General features: G+C 49.6%; 1 protein-coding gene across 3 annotated transcripts in view; it reads right to left on the bottom strand.

Annotated features, from left to right (window-relative positions):
- The window catches only part of BCORL1 (BCL6 corepressor like 1), an 83,946-nt gene extending 69,354 nt beyond the window's left edge, over positions 1-14,592 (bottom strand). For 2 of the 3 annotated variants that reach the window (XM_083160319.1, XM_083160320.1), the window contains exons 1-3: positions 14,532-14,592; positions 12,197-12,271; positions 107-210 (exon numbers count right to left, since the gene is read on the bottom strand). In XM_083160319.1, coding sequence (XP_083016445.1) covers positions 107-210; positions 12,197-12,253 — 161 coding nt within the window. In that variant the 5' untranslated portion in view covers positions 12,254-12,271; positions 14,532-14,592. Of the gene's footprint in view, positions 1-92; positions 211-8,810; positions 8,909-9,224; positions 9,318-12,196; positions 12,272-14,531 lie in introns of all 3 variants that reach the window. The other variant, XM_083160323.1, reaches the window with a different exon arrangement.
- Positions 14,593-20,472: the final 5,880 nt, after the last annotated feature.

Here is a 20,472-nt window from a genome sequence, read left to right as displayed (position 1 = left end):
TAGCTGTAATCAGGTGTAACTGTGTAATGGCGGCAGCAGCTGCTGCAGCCACACCTGTATTCGTGAGTCACAACACAGAGCCCAGCGCTTACCTTGTATTACTTACGTTCCCCTGGAGAAGAGGCGCTCAGCTATTCTGCAAAGAGTTCTACAGGGTTTCTGGTGAATGAGGAAATCACCAAATCCCGGAGCAAGAGCACATGGACCGGGCTGAAACAATGAATGAAACGGTCACGTATTATTACCAGCCTTTAGTCAGAAATCCCTACAAGGGATCGCAGCGCCGCGTAAGGGAATGACCTCAGCAAAGATCGCTAATCAAAGAATTTGAAAATTAAGCGATTAATCGAACAACGACGCATGCGTACCATCTGCATTACTTATACATGAGGGGAAGTTACGATTAAAATGCGTATGGATGGTAAACGCAATGACGTCTCAGTTGACCGAGAGGAAGAGGGCGTTTGGGGCTGGTAGCCGGACGTTTTCTGGGTGAGTCAGGAGGGTCTGTGACATCAGCAATGCCCGTATCACTCACAGCCTCAGACCTACTTATATTCGCTCAGACGGCAAAGACTCTTCGATGTTCTGGGAGTTGCGTGTGGATGGCGATCTGAGATCCATACACAATTTTTACGCACAGGCATTTTTCTTTCTGTCTTGGCGCAGTCATATGCAACGCTTAAGATTAGTGATCCGAGCTGAATAAGGCCCAGAGTACAGAAACAAGACACAACATACTTACTAAAGTCAGATTCCAGCCATTATTTTATATTGATTTCAAATGGATGAAAATCGCATTTACACAGCTTTACTAATACTAGGGCTAATACACAGATTTGCTAACCCATCAATTTATTTATTCACATTTTTAGGTCTTAGTAAATGTGGGGTTTAGCCCCAGAAACCCAACATCTTTTACATTGTTTTTCATTCATTTAATAAGCAATAACGATGGAAACAGACGTTTAGTAATATAAACCCCTCTCAGTACATTGCAGGACATACTGTAGGCTACAGGAGTCGGTGCCGGCAGTGGGGAGGAGAGGATGGTACAAGGAGGCTACACCAGGCAGCGGTGCGTATTTCCAGGTGTGGCTGCATCGACGGGGGCAGATCTGAGGGCCAGATGTATCACTTCAAAAAGTGATAATGTGGAGAGTGATAAACAACCAGACAATCAGCTCCTAACTGTCATGTTACAGGCTGGGTGTAATAAAATGACAGGTAGGAGCTGATTGTTTGTTTATTACTCGCCACTTTTTCACTTTTTGAAGCTTGATACATCTGGCCCTAAAGGTGCCCATACACGTACCGATTTCAGTGCGCTGTGCGTTTTAAACTTTATTGCTGCTATGCGATATTGGCACTGGTAGGGGATACGATGCGATGTACTGTACTGTACTGTGCGATGTACTGTACTGTGCAATGCGATGTACTGTACTGTGCAATGTACTGTACTGTGCGATGCGATGTACTGTGCTGTACGATGCAATGTGATGTACTGTACTGTACAATGCGATGTACTGTGCGATGTACTGTACTGTGTGATGCGATGTACTGTACTGTACTGTGGGATGTACTGTACGATGCAATGCGATGTACTGTACTGTGCGATGCAATGTACTGTGCGAGGTACTGTACTGTATGATGCAGTGCAATGTACTGTACGATGCAATGTACTGTACGATGCAATGTACTGTACTGTGCAATGTACTGTACGATGCAATGTACTGTACTGTGCAATGTACTGTACTGTGTGAGGTACTGTACTGTACAATGCAATGTGATGTACTGTACGATGCAATGTAGTGTACGATGCAATGTACTGTACGATGCAATGTGATGTACTGTGTGAGGTACTGTACTGTGCGATGTACTGTACCGTGCGATGCAATGTACTGTGCGATGCGATATACTGTACTATGCGATGCGATATACTGTACAATGCGATGTACTGTACTGTGCGATGCACTGTACGATGCGATGTACTGTACAATGCAATGTACTATGCGATGTACTGTACTGTGCGATGCGATGTACTGTACTGTACTGTGGGATGTACTGTACGATGCAATGCGATGTACTGTACTGTGCGATGCAATGTACTGTACTGTGCGAGGTACTGTACTGTATGATGCAGTGCGATGTACTGTGCAATGCGATGTACTGTACGATGCAATGTACTGTACGATGCAATGTACTGTACTGTGCGATATACTGTACTGTGCGATGCAATGTACTGTGTGATGTGATGTACTGTACTGTGCGAGGTACTGTACGATGCAATGTGATGTACTGTACAATGCGATGTACTGTACGATGCAATGTACTGTACGGTGCAATGTACTGTACGATGCAATGTACTGTACTGTGCAATGTACTGTACTGTACGATGCAATGTGATGTACTGTACGATGCAATGTAGTGTACGATGCAATGTACTGTGCGATGCAATGTGATGTACTGTGTGAGGTACTGTACTGTGCGAGGTACTGTACTGTGCGATGCAATGTACTGTGCGATGCAATGTACTGTACTGTGCGATACGATATACTGTACAATGCGATGTACTGTACTGTGCGATGCACTGTACGATGCGATATACTGTACAATGCAATGTACTGTGCGATGTACTGTACTGTGCGATGCGATGTACTGTACTGTACGATGCAATGTAGTGTACGATGCAATGTACTGTACGATGCAATGTGATGTACTGTGTGAGGTACTGTACTGTGCGATGCAATGTACTGTGCGATGCAATGTACTGTACTGTGCGATGCGATATACTGTACAATGCGATGTACTGTACTGTGCGATGCACTGTACGATGCGATGTACTGTACGATGCAATGTGATGTACTGTGTGAGGTACTGTACTGTGCGATGTACTGTACTGTGCGATGCAATGTACTGTGCGATGCAATATACTGTACTGTGCGATGCGATATACTGTACAATGCGATGTACTGTACGATGCACTGTACGATGCGATGTACTGTACGATGCAATGTGATGTACTGTGTGAGGTACTGTACTGTGCGATGTACTGTACTGTGCGATGCAATGTACTGTGCGATGCAATATACTGTACTGTGCGATGCGATATACTGTACAATGCGATGTACTGTACGATGCACTGTACGATGCGATGTACTGTACGATGCAATGTGATGTACTGTGTGAGGTACTGTACTGTGCGATGTACTGTACTGTGCGATGCAATGTACTGTGCGATGCAATATACTGTACTGTGCGATGCGATATACTGTACAATGCGATGTACTGTACGATGCACTGTACGATGCGATGTACTGTACGATGCAATGTGATGTACTGTGTGAGGTACTGTACTGTGCGATGCAATGTACTGTGCAATGCAATATACTGTACTGTGCGATGCGATATACTGTACAATGCGATGTACTGTACGATGCAATCCGATTTTAGCCTTTTTTTTAAGTTTATAGTCACCTAATAGACTTCGCATCACATCGCACTGTACTGCAATAGTTATGCGATGTGATGTAGCACAGACAGTACTGCCTGCACATACAATATTGTATAGCACAAAAAGTATCACATCGCATCACATCCCTGCAGGTACACGGTGCGATTCTAACCAATTAAAAGTTCAAAACGCATGCGAGAATCGCGACGTGTATGGGCACCGTAAGGGGGTGGAGGGCCCGATTCAGAAGGAGCCCCCCATGTTTTAATGAGCATCAGTCATAGGTTCCTGTGCTAATATGCAGAGCGCTAAGATCCAGATATTGGCTCCATGGGCCGTAGGGTCGACACTATGAAAGCAGACACACATTAGGTTGACCACTAAAAGGTCGACATAGCTATGATCAACAGGGTCAGAAGGTCGACACAAGCATTAGTCAAAAGGTCGACATGAGTTTTTCAAGTTTTTTTGTCACAAATTTCGACTTGGTTGACATGGACACCATAACGGTATACCGTGTTCGCTCGCACGTCTCGCTGCGCTCGGCACACGATTATATACTCGATCCACGCACTAATGGATGGCAGGGTATGAAATACCGCCGGATTTGAAAAAAGAAAAACTCATGTCGCCCTTTTTGACTGTCGACCTTTCCATTGTAGACCTAATGCTTGTGTCGGCATTCCGACCCTATCAACCTTAACCTATTTCATGTGTCCAGCTAAGCACAGTTGATCTTTATTGGTGTCGACCTTCATGGTGTGTCGACTGCATCCCGGACACACAGCTACCGCCATCTGAAAATGGCGGTATCCTATTGGCTTCACACCGCATTGCCGTCCGGGAAGAGGGTTCCCTCTGAACCCTCTCCGGACGCAGATGGGATTGCATATTAAAATGTGATCATGGGCCCTAAGATCCCGCCCAGATCGCAGCGAATCGGTGATTCGTGAAAGGTAAAGGGTGGAGCCGGTCTCCAATAGTGACGACACGACAAGCAAGAGTGCAGCCGCTGCAGGAGACAAATGGCTATGCGGAATTCCAACCAAAGGGCCACTGAGCAGATGAAGGCTGTCATTGAAGTGCTAGAGAAGAGGGCTGTGAGAACAGGAGCGAGGAGGATCGCCCCGTACACATGGGGATATGGTCGCTTAGCGACCATATCCCCGGCGATGATGGCTAAAAATCGCACCATGTGTACAGGGCTTTAGAGATGGCCAAGGCAGAAGCAAACTGATGACAAGGTCATGTGGTGGAAGGGTATACTATGATGAACAGCTGGGATTTCAGTGCACGTTTAAAGCATTGCAAGGGCGGGGAGAGTCCGATAGAGTTCCAGTGAGGGGGGGGGGGGGGGGCACAGGCAAAACCTTGGACTCGCGCATAAGATGCAGCAATCAGGGCAGAGGAGAGTTGACGATCTTTGGCCGATCGGAGAGGGCAGGAGGGAGTATGTAGGGAGATGAGGTTGAAGATGTAGGAAGAAGTAGCATAAGAGAGGGTCTGTGAGGGTGAGGAGCGTGAAGAGGATTCGCCCGGGGAATTGGGGCCAGGGCAGGTTCTGGCGGAGGCCACTGGCAGATGTGGATCAGCGGGAGAGGAAGAGAAGACTAGCTGCAGCGGTGAGAACGGAACGTGGGGAAGCGAGATGGGAGCGTGGCGGCCGGTGAGGAGAAGCTTGCAGTAGTTGCGACGAGAAACGATTAGCGAGCGATGATCAGTTTGGTAGCATTCTGGGAGAGGAATGGCCCGAGGCAAGCGATGTAACATAGACGGAACGGACAGGATGGACTGAATGTAGGAGACGGAAGAGAGGGTGGAGTCATGGATGACGTCCTACGACCAGGCGGGTCGGAGGTCCAGTAATCGGCTGATCTGCTAGCGGCGCTGCCACTTTAATATCACCTTTGGTGAGGGTCCCAATACAAATCCAGGCGGCTGCAGCATTTGCAGCACAATCTGCTGTTATTACATATGCAATTCTAAACTACAAACGTGAGATCATGTATGTATTATTTTCTATCGGTGGTCCCGATATAAATGATTATATTATATCGCATATACGAGAGAGTGTGTGTGAGCCTAAGCTCCACTAAACGGTTCCATTGTGAGTGCTGCAGAGCAGGATCCCCCAGGCTGACCCTACTGTCAGCTGGTTACGCAGAGCCCTGTGCCTGTTGCAGAGCTCTGACCTTTACCGTCTCCAGTAGGTCACCAGAATGCGCGCTGTGCTGCACTGGGATCTGGTGTGTTAGCAGAGTCTGGAGTCAGACACTGGCCTGGTGTAAGCTCAGATCACTCCTCACCGCCTCCGTACACAGCGTAATGGGGAGACAAGCCCGAAACCTCCTGTCACCCAGGAGACTGCAGCGGCTCACAACAATGGCAGTCTACTGTTCCTGCAACTAGGCCCATGACATACAGAATGTGTGGCTAAATACACACATGTGCTCGTCCGCAGAGCTCGCATCCTGCGGTGTCCTGCAGTGGCCAGTCATGGCGTATTACAGAGAAGGATGAAATCAGATATTTTAGTTATCTGGTTACCATTTTGTTTTCATGTTCTTCAATTTTTGTTATAATCAAGCATAGCGGTTATTTGTGTAATTATTTACTGCATAGATTTTACCTCACAGACATGAGAAAACGATTCGTCGAGACCGCCTGAAACGCTCACCGCGCGCGCTAGCTTTACGTCTGACCCTTGAACTTGGCCATAGCAGGCCAATAATGCGCCATGGGCCTTCTGACCCTGTCAAACAGCAATGCTGACATATTTCAGTTGTCAACATAAGTCCTGGTCGACTTAATGTATGTCAATCTTCATGCAGTCGACCTCATACCCAGACTGACATCATGACATCACAAGCATGGTTGTTCCACGTTTACGTGGCATTAGCCATAGTCACTTAGACTTCATAGAGAGGGGTTTTGTAGGATCCCTCTCCGACAGCCCATACTTGCACCCGAGCGGCAAAATGGGGCCTTGCGCATGAGGTAAAATCAAATTCCCAGTGTCGGCCATCGCTTTCCTTATGACACTTTTCCACGGCGCAGCGAAAGATTCTTGTTCTATTGCCCCAAAATCTCTTCATGAGAAATATCAGTTCTGGGGGCAGAATCACAGGGGAGGGGGGATAACCTGAGGGCGGCACTAGTGAGTCACACAGGCTTTAAATCAGTGTGGTCCGTACTGACAGGAGGCTGTATTTGGAGGTGACCTTTGACGTGGTGAGACTCAGTCTCTGGGTAAACATCTGTGGACTAGGAGGGAGCGTTCTCTGGTGTCTGAGCATAGAGGGGGATATAGAAGGTGCCACACTCACAAGACTCGGTGTTAACAAACAAACATCTATTTAAACTTTGGCTTTTAGCAGCCGCCCCTCTCCCGCTTCCCAGAATACTTTTGGGTTAGTCTCCCCCTCGGAGAGTTCCGCCATCGCTGTACTTCATAGTCGCTTCTCTTGTCACTTACAGCAGCAGCTAGGTCGACATGAGTTTTTCACTTTTTTTTGGAGCTGACATGTGCCGACAGGCGGTATTTCATACCCTACCATCCGCTACGGCGTGGCAGGAGAACGGGATAATAAAATACTGCGCCTTGCGCAGCGACGAACCATGCCTTGCGAGGAGACACGGTACACTTAGACAGTGTCCATGTCGACTATGCCGACATTCGGGACAAAAAAAATTGAAAACCTCATGTTGACCTTTTTGACTGTCGACCTTTCGACCTTCCCATTGTAGACCTAATGATTTTGTCTGGCTGGGTCCGCCTATTTAAGGTATGGAACTAAGCCCTGTAAACCTTCACTGGCCAACCCGATGCATGTCAATCTTTATGCAGTCGACTCTATGACCTCTACATATATATTATGGGTGAGATCCACAGATTACTCACAGGGGTTTGCACAACCCAAACAGTGGGACTTGTACAGAAGCAGGAGCGGCTATGTGAAAGGAGAACAGGGCACGGCTGGCGTCGTAAATATGGAATATCGACGCACAGTGACATTTAGGTCTGTCAACCCTTTTTGGTTATTGCAGATGCGTCTAACTTAAATCGCTGCAGGATCCCTATGTTGGGAGATGTTTACTAAGGGGTGTAACACTATCAACTGTGGGGGAGGGGTCAATACGCAAACGGCCAATTAGAAGTGGCTATCCAGCGTAGAGGTCAGGTATATTTTGCCACACCCATAGTGTGGACATGGGAATGATGACATGGTTAGCATGTCGATATGTTCATTGTGTCGACATTGAGCACACTGAAGGAATGTCAACAAGCAGTTTTTGGCCAGACCTAACCCTAAAGCTATGCCTAACCCTCAGGTAGACAATTTCACTATGTCGACATCCTAGCCCTCCACATTTTGGTGTCAACATTATGAATGTCAACAGTCTGACGGCCTCCGTACCTGCGGTTGAGACAAAGTGATTTCATTGTGGGCGAATTACCATTGCGGTGGTCTAACGGCGGCAGCGTCAGACCAACTCACACCCTTGGCTTGGCCTGATTTGAATCCTTGCGTCTTAAATGCTTTCTACCCAATGGGCTAGCAAATGCTTCAGAGTGAGATCTCGCCACCATCAAGTGCGCTATGCCTTGTAGGAATTCTACCAGCGGCACAAGTGGATACACCCTCCAGTACAAGTGTATCTAACTGGCGGCTGTGACAGTCTGGTCTCTAGTCCTCAGCATACATCCAGCCGCCGCGGTACGGATTCGCCAGCGTAGGTTACTGCGCGCATATAGAGCGTTTACAGCAAAATTACAGTGAAGCAGAGGGTCCGAGGCGGCGTACGGAGCGTCTCTCCAAATCGGAGCCTGTCTATGCCATGGCGGGAGGTACTGAAATCAATCGCTTGCCAACCTGCTGCTAAAGAGGCATAACTAGGCTGTGGCGGCACATTGGGGGCGATTCAGTCCAGATCGCTCAGATTCGAATTCAACCCCGTCCACGATGGTGTGGGTTTGCACATGTGCACACCCCGGAAGTGAACGCCTTAGGTGAGTTTCACACATGCTGGGGCGTTCCCTTAATGGTGTGCGGAAAGGGGCGGACACACTTGCCCCCAAGTACAGCGCTGGCGCCCGTGTGCACGGATAACGACAGGCATCTACCGATCAAGGAACACACGCCGCACGATGCGTACAAGGCTAGGCATGAGTGAGCGCACACTCTCCTGGCTCACAATGCAAAAAAACACACAGAGGGCTAATTCACGTTCATCCTCCACATTCGTCCTGCCCACGATCGTTACTGGTGGTTATTACCGAGCATTGCTAAGGGAGATGTGAAGAAACAAGAAAACACAGCGTATGCAGAGCAGGCAGCAGCCAATAACAACTTACTCTGGTATTTCCTGGTTCACGCAACCGAACTGTAGCAGATGACAGCCCGAAACTGCAGCTCCCCCAGGCCTCTGCACCGACACACTCCCAGCTAATGACTGCAATGGGGAGGGGAAAGGGTTACTGGGAGCGCAATAATCAGATACCTCCCCAGATCGCTGAGATTATCTGCTGTCAGGAAAATCCCACACGCGCTCCCATCCACTCACCAGGGGGAGACCGCTCCGGCATACAGCAATACCTGCTATTCCGGCGTGATACAGGCTACAGACGTATCTGTAACTCGTATCCCCGGGATCACTGTGCGCGGCGTTCAGCTCTCCCGCTTATGTTACATGTAAGCTATTGGGGAATTGCACTAGTGCAGCAATCATTAGGAGTGTCCTTATCATAGGGTACAGTTATACTACTGACCTGGCACCGGACAAAGGGGGATGATCAGGGGCCCCGACAGAAGCGGTCCGTCCGGAGCCGGGCCGCTACCGGAATATCAATGATCTTTAAGGCCTGAAATATAGAATAAATCACCTGCGTCAGGCTTTCTGAACCCTAATTTGTCAGTCAATACATTCCCTGCCAGTCCCTTATATCAAGGATTAGGGAATCTATCGTTTGTTGTGGGACTACAAGTACAAGGATGCCATGCCTGTACTCCGAAGACAGGTAGACAGGTATGGAAGGAGCACTACTCCAGGATTACTCATTGTGCGCCATGGCTCAGACAGACAGGTTAGGGTTGTGCTGTGGCAGGCGGTGGGTTAATCCCAAGGCCACGGAAGGCAGAGCATTAGCTGCGAGCACAGAGCACGCAGGGAGATTGGACAGGCCTGGGTGTGTTAAAGCGTAATCTTAAATGCTCTGTGCAAAAGTGGTGATCACGGGAACAGGGTTTTATTCCTGGAGGATTTGTGGCACTGGCGTCACACGGACCACATTGCAGAGAGAAGGGAAGTACGGGCCCTCCTTTGTGACCCGCACTGCCCCCTCCCTTTTATGTGACATGACAATCTGCTGCGTGCAAGCTCAGGCAGGGTACGGACAGCCGCTCTCCTGCATCTGCGATACAGCTACTTAGCAGATCTGTTCCCAAATGAGAGCAGCCATAGCGCAACTCCCCAACCGTCCACAACACCATGCACTGGCCGGCGCACAGAAATAATCTCACACATCGGCTGCCAGACACCAGTTACCCTGCTGCTCACGTCTTTCCCAACTCTCGCATCCTTCCCCCCAAAGCTGCACTCCGCCGGCCTGCGGATGTCTCACAACTCCTATTCCCGTCAGAGAAGACGGCAGGGTCGGAGATTCACACAAATGTTCTGAAAAAAGACGAGAACATTGAAAACGGCTGATGCAAGGCTGATCGTATGTTGGCCTGCACAGAAATAAATGTGTGCGTTTGCCCATGTGTGCGCTTCCTGCCCCCCATCCTGATTGGTTTCATAACCGTCTTCGTGATCAATGTGCGCCGGTACAAACCATACGGCTAAACGCAGGAGCAATTGCATGCAAATGATTCAGACCTGAACGCACAATGACGATTTTGCAGCGGCCAACATTCAGTTTAGTCACCGCCCCGCTAGAAATCCCGCCATGTGAATCAGTGTGTACCCTGTGCATTTGGATGTGTACGGCGACGTATCCATTCACAGCCATACGAAATGTCCAAAACCCATCGTATTAGGCTCACCGTCGAATGATTTTTACACTGGGCTTATCCCAGGCGCCGCGTAACCCTGGACTTACTCGGCGATGCGATGGAAAGGCATATCCGGCCTGGAGCTGACGTCACACACCTGCTCAGACACTCCCAGCGTTTTCCCAGACACCCCCACGTTTTCCTTAACACTCCCACAAAGCGGCCGGTTACCACCGCCACACGCCTACTTCCTGTCAATCAGCTTGCAACTGCCGTGCATTTAGAAAAAGTTGCAGGACTTTGTCGCAGGATGCCCATGCATACTGAGAACTATACGCATGCACAGTGTATCGATAATTGGCCACTGTGCAAATTTGCAGCTGTGCGTTCAAGTCTGAATCAGACCCCTAAGCTGATGCGTCCTTTCTAAGCGTTTGCTATGTACACATACCCCTTATCCCTAATTACACCCTATCAGCCGCAAGTGGAGATGCATCCGAGCTGCCTACGCCTCAGCATCCTTAGTAACAGCGTACCTCCGGCTCTGCAGCTTGTGCCGCGCAATAATGTGCGAGATCTTCTCATTTCCGCACCTAGAAATCAGGTTATAGGCGGGATGTTGCTATGGGAAACCAATCAGATTCTATCTATCTATTATCTTCTAGAAGGTGCTCAATAAATAAGTAGAATCTGATTGGTTGCTATGGGCAACATCAAAACTTCAAAAGAACTCCCATCTTAGTAAACTTATTATTATTAATTGTTGAAGTTTAACCTCAAATGGAGGTGGACAGCTTTACCTAATGTTCCTCAAAATGATTTCATAGCTGCATACACTCTATAGGTGCAGACAGTTTTGGTGGGGGCCTTAGTGTACGATGCCCCCTCGCAGAGGGTGACACCAATATGCCGGCTTCTCCACAGTGACAGGAGCCAGCTGCTGCAGTGTGACCGTTTCCTGCAGCACCAGGTGTCTGTCCGAGAAGGAGCTGACTGGAACGCTGGGCTGCCTCCACATTCATTTAATTGGATTTCCCGCCTCATTTACCTTGGCCACACCCCTTTTGACGCACAAGTTGTTGTCACACCGAATTAAGCCTCAGGAATCCAGGAACACAGCCGCTGTCACTGACACATCTACGACACAACCAAGCGACTGGCTTTTTCTGCGTTCACGTCTTTCCACCTCCCAGTCACCGCCCGCCAGGAACGCTTATACGCCACATTACTGTTTGTCCCGTATGCAGGAAGTGGTGGTGGAGGAGGGTGATTGGCGATTTGAAAGCATAAGGCCTGGCTTTGACATGACAGTGATAGGATGTGTGAGGTGACCAATGACATGCACAGGGCCAGCCTGACGCCTAATCCTCCCCTCGCTGGACCCATCAGTGTAAAGCCCAGTAACGGACTGCTTGGGAACGCGGTAATGTTCCAGCTGGACACATCCAGTGATCGGAGCCAGAGTTGTGCTTACACATTGTGCAGAGCAAATTTGGTGCATACCATAAGCCCGGGAAACCTTCCAGCTGCCTGTGTCTCTAAGGGCTCCAGGCAGACACAAGACACTATTATACGAGCCTATGAGCCCTGGATTCATTTCTATCTCGCATCCAGATTACAATGGATCAGTGCTGGCCAGAGGAGAGACCCACTGCAGCCTGGGCCCAGTATTAACGAAGCCATCACCACAAATAGGATCATTATCAGGCAAGCGGCTAAATGTGATTGAAGATTGGCCATTACTTACCTCCGTGCGCGATCGTCTCCCTGCCTGTGGGTGATAACAGAGAGCGCCTGCCTGCATTCAGCTGCGTTACCGGTTCTGTAAAGAGTGAGCAGATTGGAGACTTAATACTGTCTTTGGTGCAGGTGGATACTGGTATAACATAACAAACATGGCTGACAGAAAAAAAGATGGCGTTATTACTGACTTAAAGCTGATTCCACAGCAGCGCACTAGTGACAAATATACTCAGAGACAGACAGAGCGGGGGGATACAGACTTGTTTCCTGGCTGCTTAGACCTGACATAATCGGCCTTGGTAAATTGTAGTGAGGGTTTATACCTGCTCCCCCCACTGTCCACCACCGCCACCACCACCACCCCAACTCCTACATGCTTTAGGCCGATTTCTACCCACAACCCAATAGTCCTTTATACCGGCGGCTGGAGGCTGACCGATTCCTACCAATACCGGTGGAATCACTGTGAAATGCACGTGTTTGCCGTCGGTACATAACAGATGTGCGGCTGGTCACATTTGCCGCGCCTGCACTGTCTATATCAGCGGGTGACAGTGACACTGTGCATCGATATCGCCCGCAGCTTACACACTGTCATGTGTGTACACAGCCGTATGTAAGTATGTGCAGCCTTTTAGAGGGAAGGAGAACAGCCCACGTGGACCCCAAAGTGGGTCATTAGATGTGATGTCTATTACATTAGGGAAAGCAAGGGAAATATCCATATAACAGTGACAGAGGGTGTTGTGATTACAGTGTATGTATGGGGTATATAGGTGCATATATGCATGTACGGGGTATATATGTGCATGTATGGGGTATATATATGCACATATGTGTGAATGTATGGTTGTATATGTGCATGTTTGTGGTATATATGCACATGTATGGGGTATATATGCATGTACGGGGTATAGATGTGCATGTATGGGGTATATATATGCACATATGTGTGAATTTATGGTTGTATATGTGCATGTTTGTGGTATATATGCACATGTATGGGGTATATGTGCATGTATGGGGTATATATGTGCATGCCTGGGTACTATATGTACATGTATAGGGATGCATCTGTACATGTATGGGGATGCATATGTACATGTATGGGGGTGCATATATAATTATAGGGTACATATCTCATGTGGGGGGGTATATGTGCATGTATGGGGTATATGTGCATGTATTGGCATGTGCATGTATGTGGTTTATATGCATGTATGGAGTGTATATGTACATGTATGGGGATGCATATGTACAAGTATAGGGTGTATATGTGCATGTATGGGGTATATGACATGTATTGGATATATGTGCACGTATGGGAGTGTATATGTGCATGTATGGGAGTGTATATGTACATGTATGGGGATGCATATGTACAAGTATAGGGTGTATATGTGCATGTATGGGGTATATGACATGTATTGGGTATATGTGCACGTATGGGAGTGTATATGTGCATGTATGGGAGTGTATATGTACATGTATGGGGGTGCTTATGTACAAGTATAGGGTAAATATCTCATGTGTGAGGGGTACCTATGTGCATGCATGGGGTGTATATGTGCATGTATGGAGTGTATATGTACATGTATGGGGGTGTATATGTACATGTATGGGGGTGCATATGTACATGTATGGGGGTGCATATGTACAAGTATAGGGTGTATGTGTGGATGTATGGGGGTATATGTTTATATATGGGGTGTATATGTGCATGTATGGGAGTGTAAATGTGCATGTATGCTGTATATGTGCACGTATGGAGTATATATGTGCATGTATGGGAGTGTATATGTGCATGTATGGGGTATATGTGCATGTATGGGAGTGTAAATGTGCATGTATGCTGTATATGTGCACGTATGGAGTATATATGTGCATGTATGGGAGTGTATATGTGCATGTATGGGGTATATGTGCATGTATGGGAGTGTATATGTGCATGTATGGGAGTGTATATGTACATGTATGGAGTATATATCTCATGTGTGGGGGTACATATGTGCATGTGTGGGGGTACATATATGCATGTGTGGGGGTATATATATGTGCATGTGGGGGGGGTATATATGTGCTTGTATGGAGCACGGGGAGGGGGTATATATGTGCATGTGGGGGGGGGGGGTGTCTATGTGCATGTATGGAGCACGGGGAGGGGGTATATAACCTGTGCAGCTACAGGGACCCCCCTGGGTGACGGTAATGAGGATGAGCCCCCCCTCTCCTCCCCCGTCAACACGGACACGGAGCAGCTGCGCGGCGGGCGGACTACAAGTGTCAGCATGCTCTCCCAGCCAGGGCCACAACCACCGCAGCGCTCTCCCCGCACTGACCTCCTGCGATGTCTCCGCATCCCGGAACCCCCGGCGGCGCTCAGACACCTTTATTCCCCAGCAGCAGCCGCTGCCGCCGCCCGCCCCCAGACCACACCCAGCGCCCGGGACCCGCCGGGAGATCTGCCCCCAGGACAGACGGGATACTCAGTGCCGTGCCCCCCGGCTCCCGCAGCCCCGGGCTCCCGTCCTGTGCTGCCCCCTGCTCCTGTGTCTCCCTTTCCTGTGCCTGACCCGGTACTCATACCACCACCTCCATCATCATCAGGGGCAGCCTATGTCACCCACCACACACACACAGTCCTGTCTTCCTGGGTCCTCACTGCCCCCCAATACACCATAGCCCCCTCCTGTGCCTGACCTGTCACCGGCAGCTGCCCCGGTACTCATACCACCACCTCCATCATCATCAGGGGCAGCCCCTGGTTACCCACAGTCCTGTCTGCCCGCTTCCTGGGTCCTCACTGCCCCCCAATACACCATAGCCCCCTCCTGTGCCTGACCTGTCACCGGCAGCTGCCCCGGTACTCATACCACCACCACCATCATCATCATCAGGGGCTGCCCCTGGTCACCCACCACACACACAGTCCTGTCTGCCCGCTTCCTGGGTCCTCACTGCCCCCCAATACACCATAGCCCCCTCCTGTGCCTGACCTGTCACCGGCAGCTGCCCCGGTACTCATACCACCACCATCATCATCATCAGGGGCTGCCCCTGGTCACCCACCACACAGTCCTGTCTGCCCGCTTCCTGTGTCCTCACTGCCCCCAATACACCATAGCCCCCTCCTGTGCCTGACCTGTCACCGGCAGCTGCCCCGGTACTCATACCACCACCACCATCATCATCATCAGGGGCAGCCCCTGGTCACCCACCACACACACACAGTCCTGTCTGCCCGCTTCCTGGGTCCTCACTGCCCCCCAATACACCATAGCCCCCTCCTGTGTATTACCTGCCGCTGGTACCCATACCACCACCATCATCATCAGGGGCTGCCCCCCAAATACACTATAGCCCCCTCCTGTGTATTACCTGCCACCGGCAGCTGCCCCGGTACTCATACCACCACCATCATCATCATCATCAGGGGCAGCCCCATGTCACCCACCACACACACACAGTTCTGTCTGCCCGCTTCCTGGGTCCTTACTGCCCCCCCATACATTATAGCCCCCTCCTGTGCCTGACCTGTCACCGGCAGCTGCCCCGGTACTCATACCACCACCACCATCATCATCATCATCAGGGGCAGCCCCTGGTCACCCACCACACACACACACAGTCCTATCTGCCCGCTTCCTAGGGGCTCACTGCCCCCCCATACATTATAGCCCCCTCCTGTGCCTGACCTGTCACCAGCAGCTGCCCCGGTACTCATACCACCACCATCATCATCATCAGGGGCATCCCCTGGTCACCCACCACACACACACACAGTCCTATCTGCCCGCTTCCTGTTTCCTCACTGCCCCCAATACACTATAGCCCCCTTCTGTGTATTACCTGCCGCTGGTACCCATACCACCACCATCATCATCAGGGGCTGCCCCCCAAATACACTATAGCCCCCTCCTGTGTATTACCTGCCACCGGCAGCTGCCCCAGCTGGTACCCATACCACCATCATCATCATTAACAGGGGCAGCCCCTGGTTACCCACCACACACTCCTGTCTGCCCGCAGGATACACATCCCAGTACACTATAGCCCCCTCCTGTGTATTACCTGCCACCGGTACCCATTCCACCATCATCATCTGGGGTATCCCTGACTCCTACATTATGCATATGTTACCTTATACGGCACAGGACTGGGGTGTATTCTCTGCAGGGCATTGCTGTTATTAGTGTAGTACATTATCATGCCCATAGTGGGCATTGGGGACACAGTCGGGGGCTTGCTTAGCCAGAACACAGCTGTGCCACCTTCCTTATATAGAGAGGGTAGTCCCTGTGGCTCATACTGCTCTGTGGCGCTGCCCAGATTGCTGGCACCACACAGTGGCAGTGGGAGAAGGTAAACTGGTGGTATCGGGAACGTATTAGACCATGTAAGGCTGTAACTATGCTAATTAATAGTATATATGCCTGCACCGTTACTGCCCCACGGCCCTTTCAGAATGGCCCCCTATATCTCTGCTGCCACCCGCTCATCCTAAGACACTTTGGACAGGCCCCCTTCAGGATCTACAGCCTATAGGAGTGTCCTCATCGCTGCACTCGGCCCGCCCCCACTGCACGATTAAATTATGTCATGCAGGTGACATTGTGGTAGTGGGCACTCGGGTGGCAGCCGGCCTAGGCCTCATTGGAGCCCTGTTATGGTGCTAGGCCCATATTCACCCATGTGTGATGACATAGAGAAAACGAGAAGGGGGAGATGAATAACACAGCACTAGTCTGTGTACCGGGCAGTGACGTAACAAGGGGCGGACGCGCCATTTCCCATTTCAAAACTGCCGATCATATGAGGAATTGCGGGGACACAACACCGTCACCTGCTACTACTTGGTCCATGATGCCGAGTGCCTTGATACTGTTGGAGGCCCCATGAAGTGTGCGGCCCTTAGGCAACTGCCCATTGAGCTCATACATAAAGATGGCCCTGTATAGTGGCGAGACTCGGGAGATACTGTCTAAACCTAATGCGATTTATTATAGAGAAATTACATTGGTCAATCTCTCCTCCCAAATAGCCGGGGATCATGTGACACGGGAACAGGCCCTTCTGTAACATTTGTTTTACGTTGTGGTGCTCAAATCAAAACGCTTATAAGTTAATTAAATTTAGGTCCCTTTAATCTGAGTGTGAGTTTTATACCCCATGAAGAGCCCCCCCCCCCCCCCCCCCCGCGCCCCACGTATTCTGCTGCACTATTTTTGCATATCACAATTTACCATCCTTAAGGTGGGAGCGCGCTTTATTAGAACGATATGCGTGATAGCCTCGGACACATAAAGAGGGCCCCACACAGGGTCAGCCGGACCCTGCACCTTTCCTGGATGGGAGCTGTTGCGGCTCTGCGTTCTGCATGCAGAACAGAGGGGCCCCAAGTCGCTTTATCAGCGTCACGTGACAAGCGGCCATTTGTCTGTAGAGGCTCCCCAAAATGTAGTTGCACCGGGGGTCCCACAAGCCTTAGAGCCGATTCAGACCCACTCACCGGGCTGCGAATACACAGCCCGAACGATTATTGAATGACGGTACACTGTGCGCATGTGCGAGCCGTCCGTGCGAACGGGGCTACTAAAGGCTAGCCTTCGCTATTCGGCGGTTGTTTGTGGACGACGCCGTTTTTTTTCCTGGGAGTGCCCCACAGGCATCGCCCAGCCGCTGGGAGGGATAGCCACAAATAATAAGTACCGCTGGCATGTAGGCAGACGGGATCGCAGCAAGAATCTCCGAAAATCGAATTTTCACTATCGACCTTCTCATTGTTGACCTAATGCCTGTGTCGACCTTCCAACCCTATCTCCCTGCCATTTCGACCTATGCCATGTGTCAACCTTCAGTGGTTGTCAACCTAATATGAGTCAACCCAATGACCCATGCCCTCATAAATCCGCCCAATATGGCATCCTAGCAGCCGGCGATAGCGCAGCTTAATAATTAACGGCATTTTTAAAAGCGCTTCTCATTGGAATCAATACATTTTTATTGAAAATAAACGCAATGCGGTGAGAACAGATGAATCAATCGCAGAACAATTTCCAAGGAACAAGAAAGAAAACCTGGCATGCAAGGAATCTATGCTGCGAGTTATAACTAGTTCTTAGCGGCATGTAAAACAGAATAAGACTTCTATATGCATCGGTTGGGGGACAATAACAGCGTGGCTGGCTGATTACCAGATCGGGTAGGGTCCATGATGGTGGTCGGCGAGGGTCCGTGATGGTTACCAAGGTCAAACACCACACTCGGCAAATGTATAATGACAGTGTGCATGGTCTGTGATACAGGGCCAGCAGAAGCCTCCTGGGCGCCCCCTAGAGGGCAATGGCACACTTTCTGAGTTACACGCGACCCCCTGTCCGTTCTTGTCCTAGGCTGCGGCCTAGCTTGGCCTAACACTGGCAGCGGCCCTGCTGTGACATAGGGACTTGTATACACTGCCAGATGACTTTTGTGTTCCTTTGTGTTATCAGGGAGTATTGCCCTTGCTGCATCTTTGTCTAAATGTAAGTAATTGTGTGACAGAGCACCCAGCTCATTTACTATGGCAGATAACAAGGCAATAGGACGTGGGTCACAGTTCAACAACCAAAATGACAACACGAAATCACTAACATTCTTCTGCATGTGAGTAGGGGACAGTATATTCTCCCCGTGCTTGCATGTGTTTCCTCCGGTTTTCTCCCACAGTCCCAAAATATACTGGTAGGTTAATTGGCTTCCAACAAAAATGAACCCTAGTGTGAATGTATTGAGCAGGTCCATCCAGCTGTTGTTGAACTACATATCCCAGCATGCCTTGCTACAGTTTTAGCATGGCCACATAGCGAAACGGTAGCAGGGCATGCTGGGATGTGTAGTTTAACAACAGCTGGAGGACCAGATGCTCCAAATGCATTGAACATTTGGATTTAACTATGCTGTAGAACACAGGTGTGAAACTCGCGGCCCGTGGGCCGCATGTGGCCCCTGCCGCCTGCTTTTGCAGCCTGCATGCTCTGCGCCAACCTAAGTAGGGTGAAAGAGGACAGTTTTAATTAAGGCTCTGGTTCCTGAACCAATCAGAGCTCGCGGTAGGCTCTGATTCCTGAGCCAATCAGAGCTTGCCGAAGGCTCCAGTTCCTGAGCCAATCGCGGTCCGGCAGATGCCGGACCGCAAGCTTTCATTGTACTTGTCCCTGGGCATCATTGGAGTCTGTACAGCATTTTGCACCATTGCAGTTAATATCACAGGCAGTCTTTCCACCTGGTACCTTATCATGCAGTGTTATTGACCATTGTAAGCAATTGTATTATGGGGGTGATTCAGGTTGGTTTGCAAAAGCAAACTCCTTCTTTGATGGACAATACCATTCTGCACTGCAGGTGGGTCAGATGTAACATGTGCAGAGTGAGTTACATTTGGGGGAGTTATTTTGTTTCTGTGCAGGGTAAATACTGGATGCTTTATACTTACACTGCAATTTAGATTTCATTTTGAACACACCCCACCCAAATCTAACTCTCTCTGCACATGCAACATCTGCCCCACCTGCAGTGCACATGGTTTTGTCCATTAAAGGAGTTTGCTTTTGTAAACCAACCTGAATCACCCCTTATGTCTCCTTTGCAGTATTCCACAATTCTATAACAGCGGTTTTAAAATCCGCTGTATGAGTTTCAGCTTATATTTACTTGATGTTAAAACCCCTCAGGATACCATTTAGAAGTTGCTTGCTGAACACTGCCATACTTGTGTGAAAATTCCCCCCTGCTAGTCACATGGCCATGTAGGATTGTTCTACCACCTGTTTAGGACTAGGCTACATGGGCAAATTCAGCATTTTTGTGACTCCTTGTTTGCTACGTACCTTGGTGCGATAATCTCCTTTAGTCGCACAATGTCCCAATTTAACCACCCCGCGTGCACCTCAGGCAATTAATCTCCTCCGTAGAGCTCGATGGTATGAGCCACTATTCGCTGGTTCAGGGGAACGTCGCCAATTGCAGGCAGCAAACGCTCACAGAAAGAGAGATCAGAGGGAGGCGTTATTTTTCCTCTGGGTGATTAGCCCCATTGTGAGATTTCATTGCCGAGACTGGAATCGCCCGCGTAGCCCTAAACCTATCATTAACATTTCATCTGTAATAAAGGACAAAATAAGCAACGAGTTCTCTTCCAGGAATGTTTTCTTAGCCTCTCGTATACCTAGCGCAATACTGCCCGGAGTCTACGTGGCAACTCAGCAAAGTGTAATATTGTATAAATGAATGGATAAAGGC

The sequence above is a fragment of the Crinia signifera genome, chromosome 9 (genome assembly GCF_055691185.1).
Source record: "Crinia signifera chromosome 9, ASM5569118v1, whole genome shotgun sequence".
NCBI classification, from domain to species: domain Eukaryota; kingdom Metazoa; phylum Chordata; class Amphibia; order Anura; family Myobatrachidae; genus Crinia; species Crinia signifera.
The sequence above is the reverse complement of the archived record's forward strand: the minus strand, read 5'-3'. Positions and strand labels throughout refer to the sequence as shown.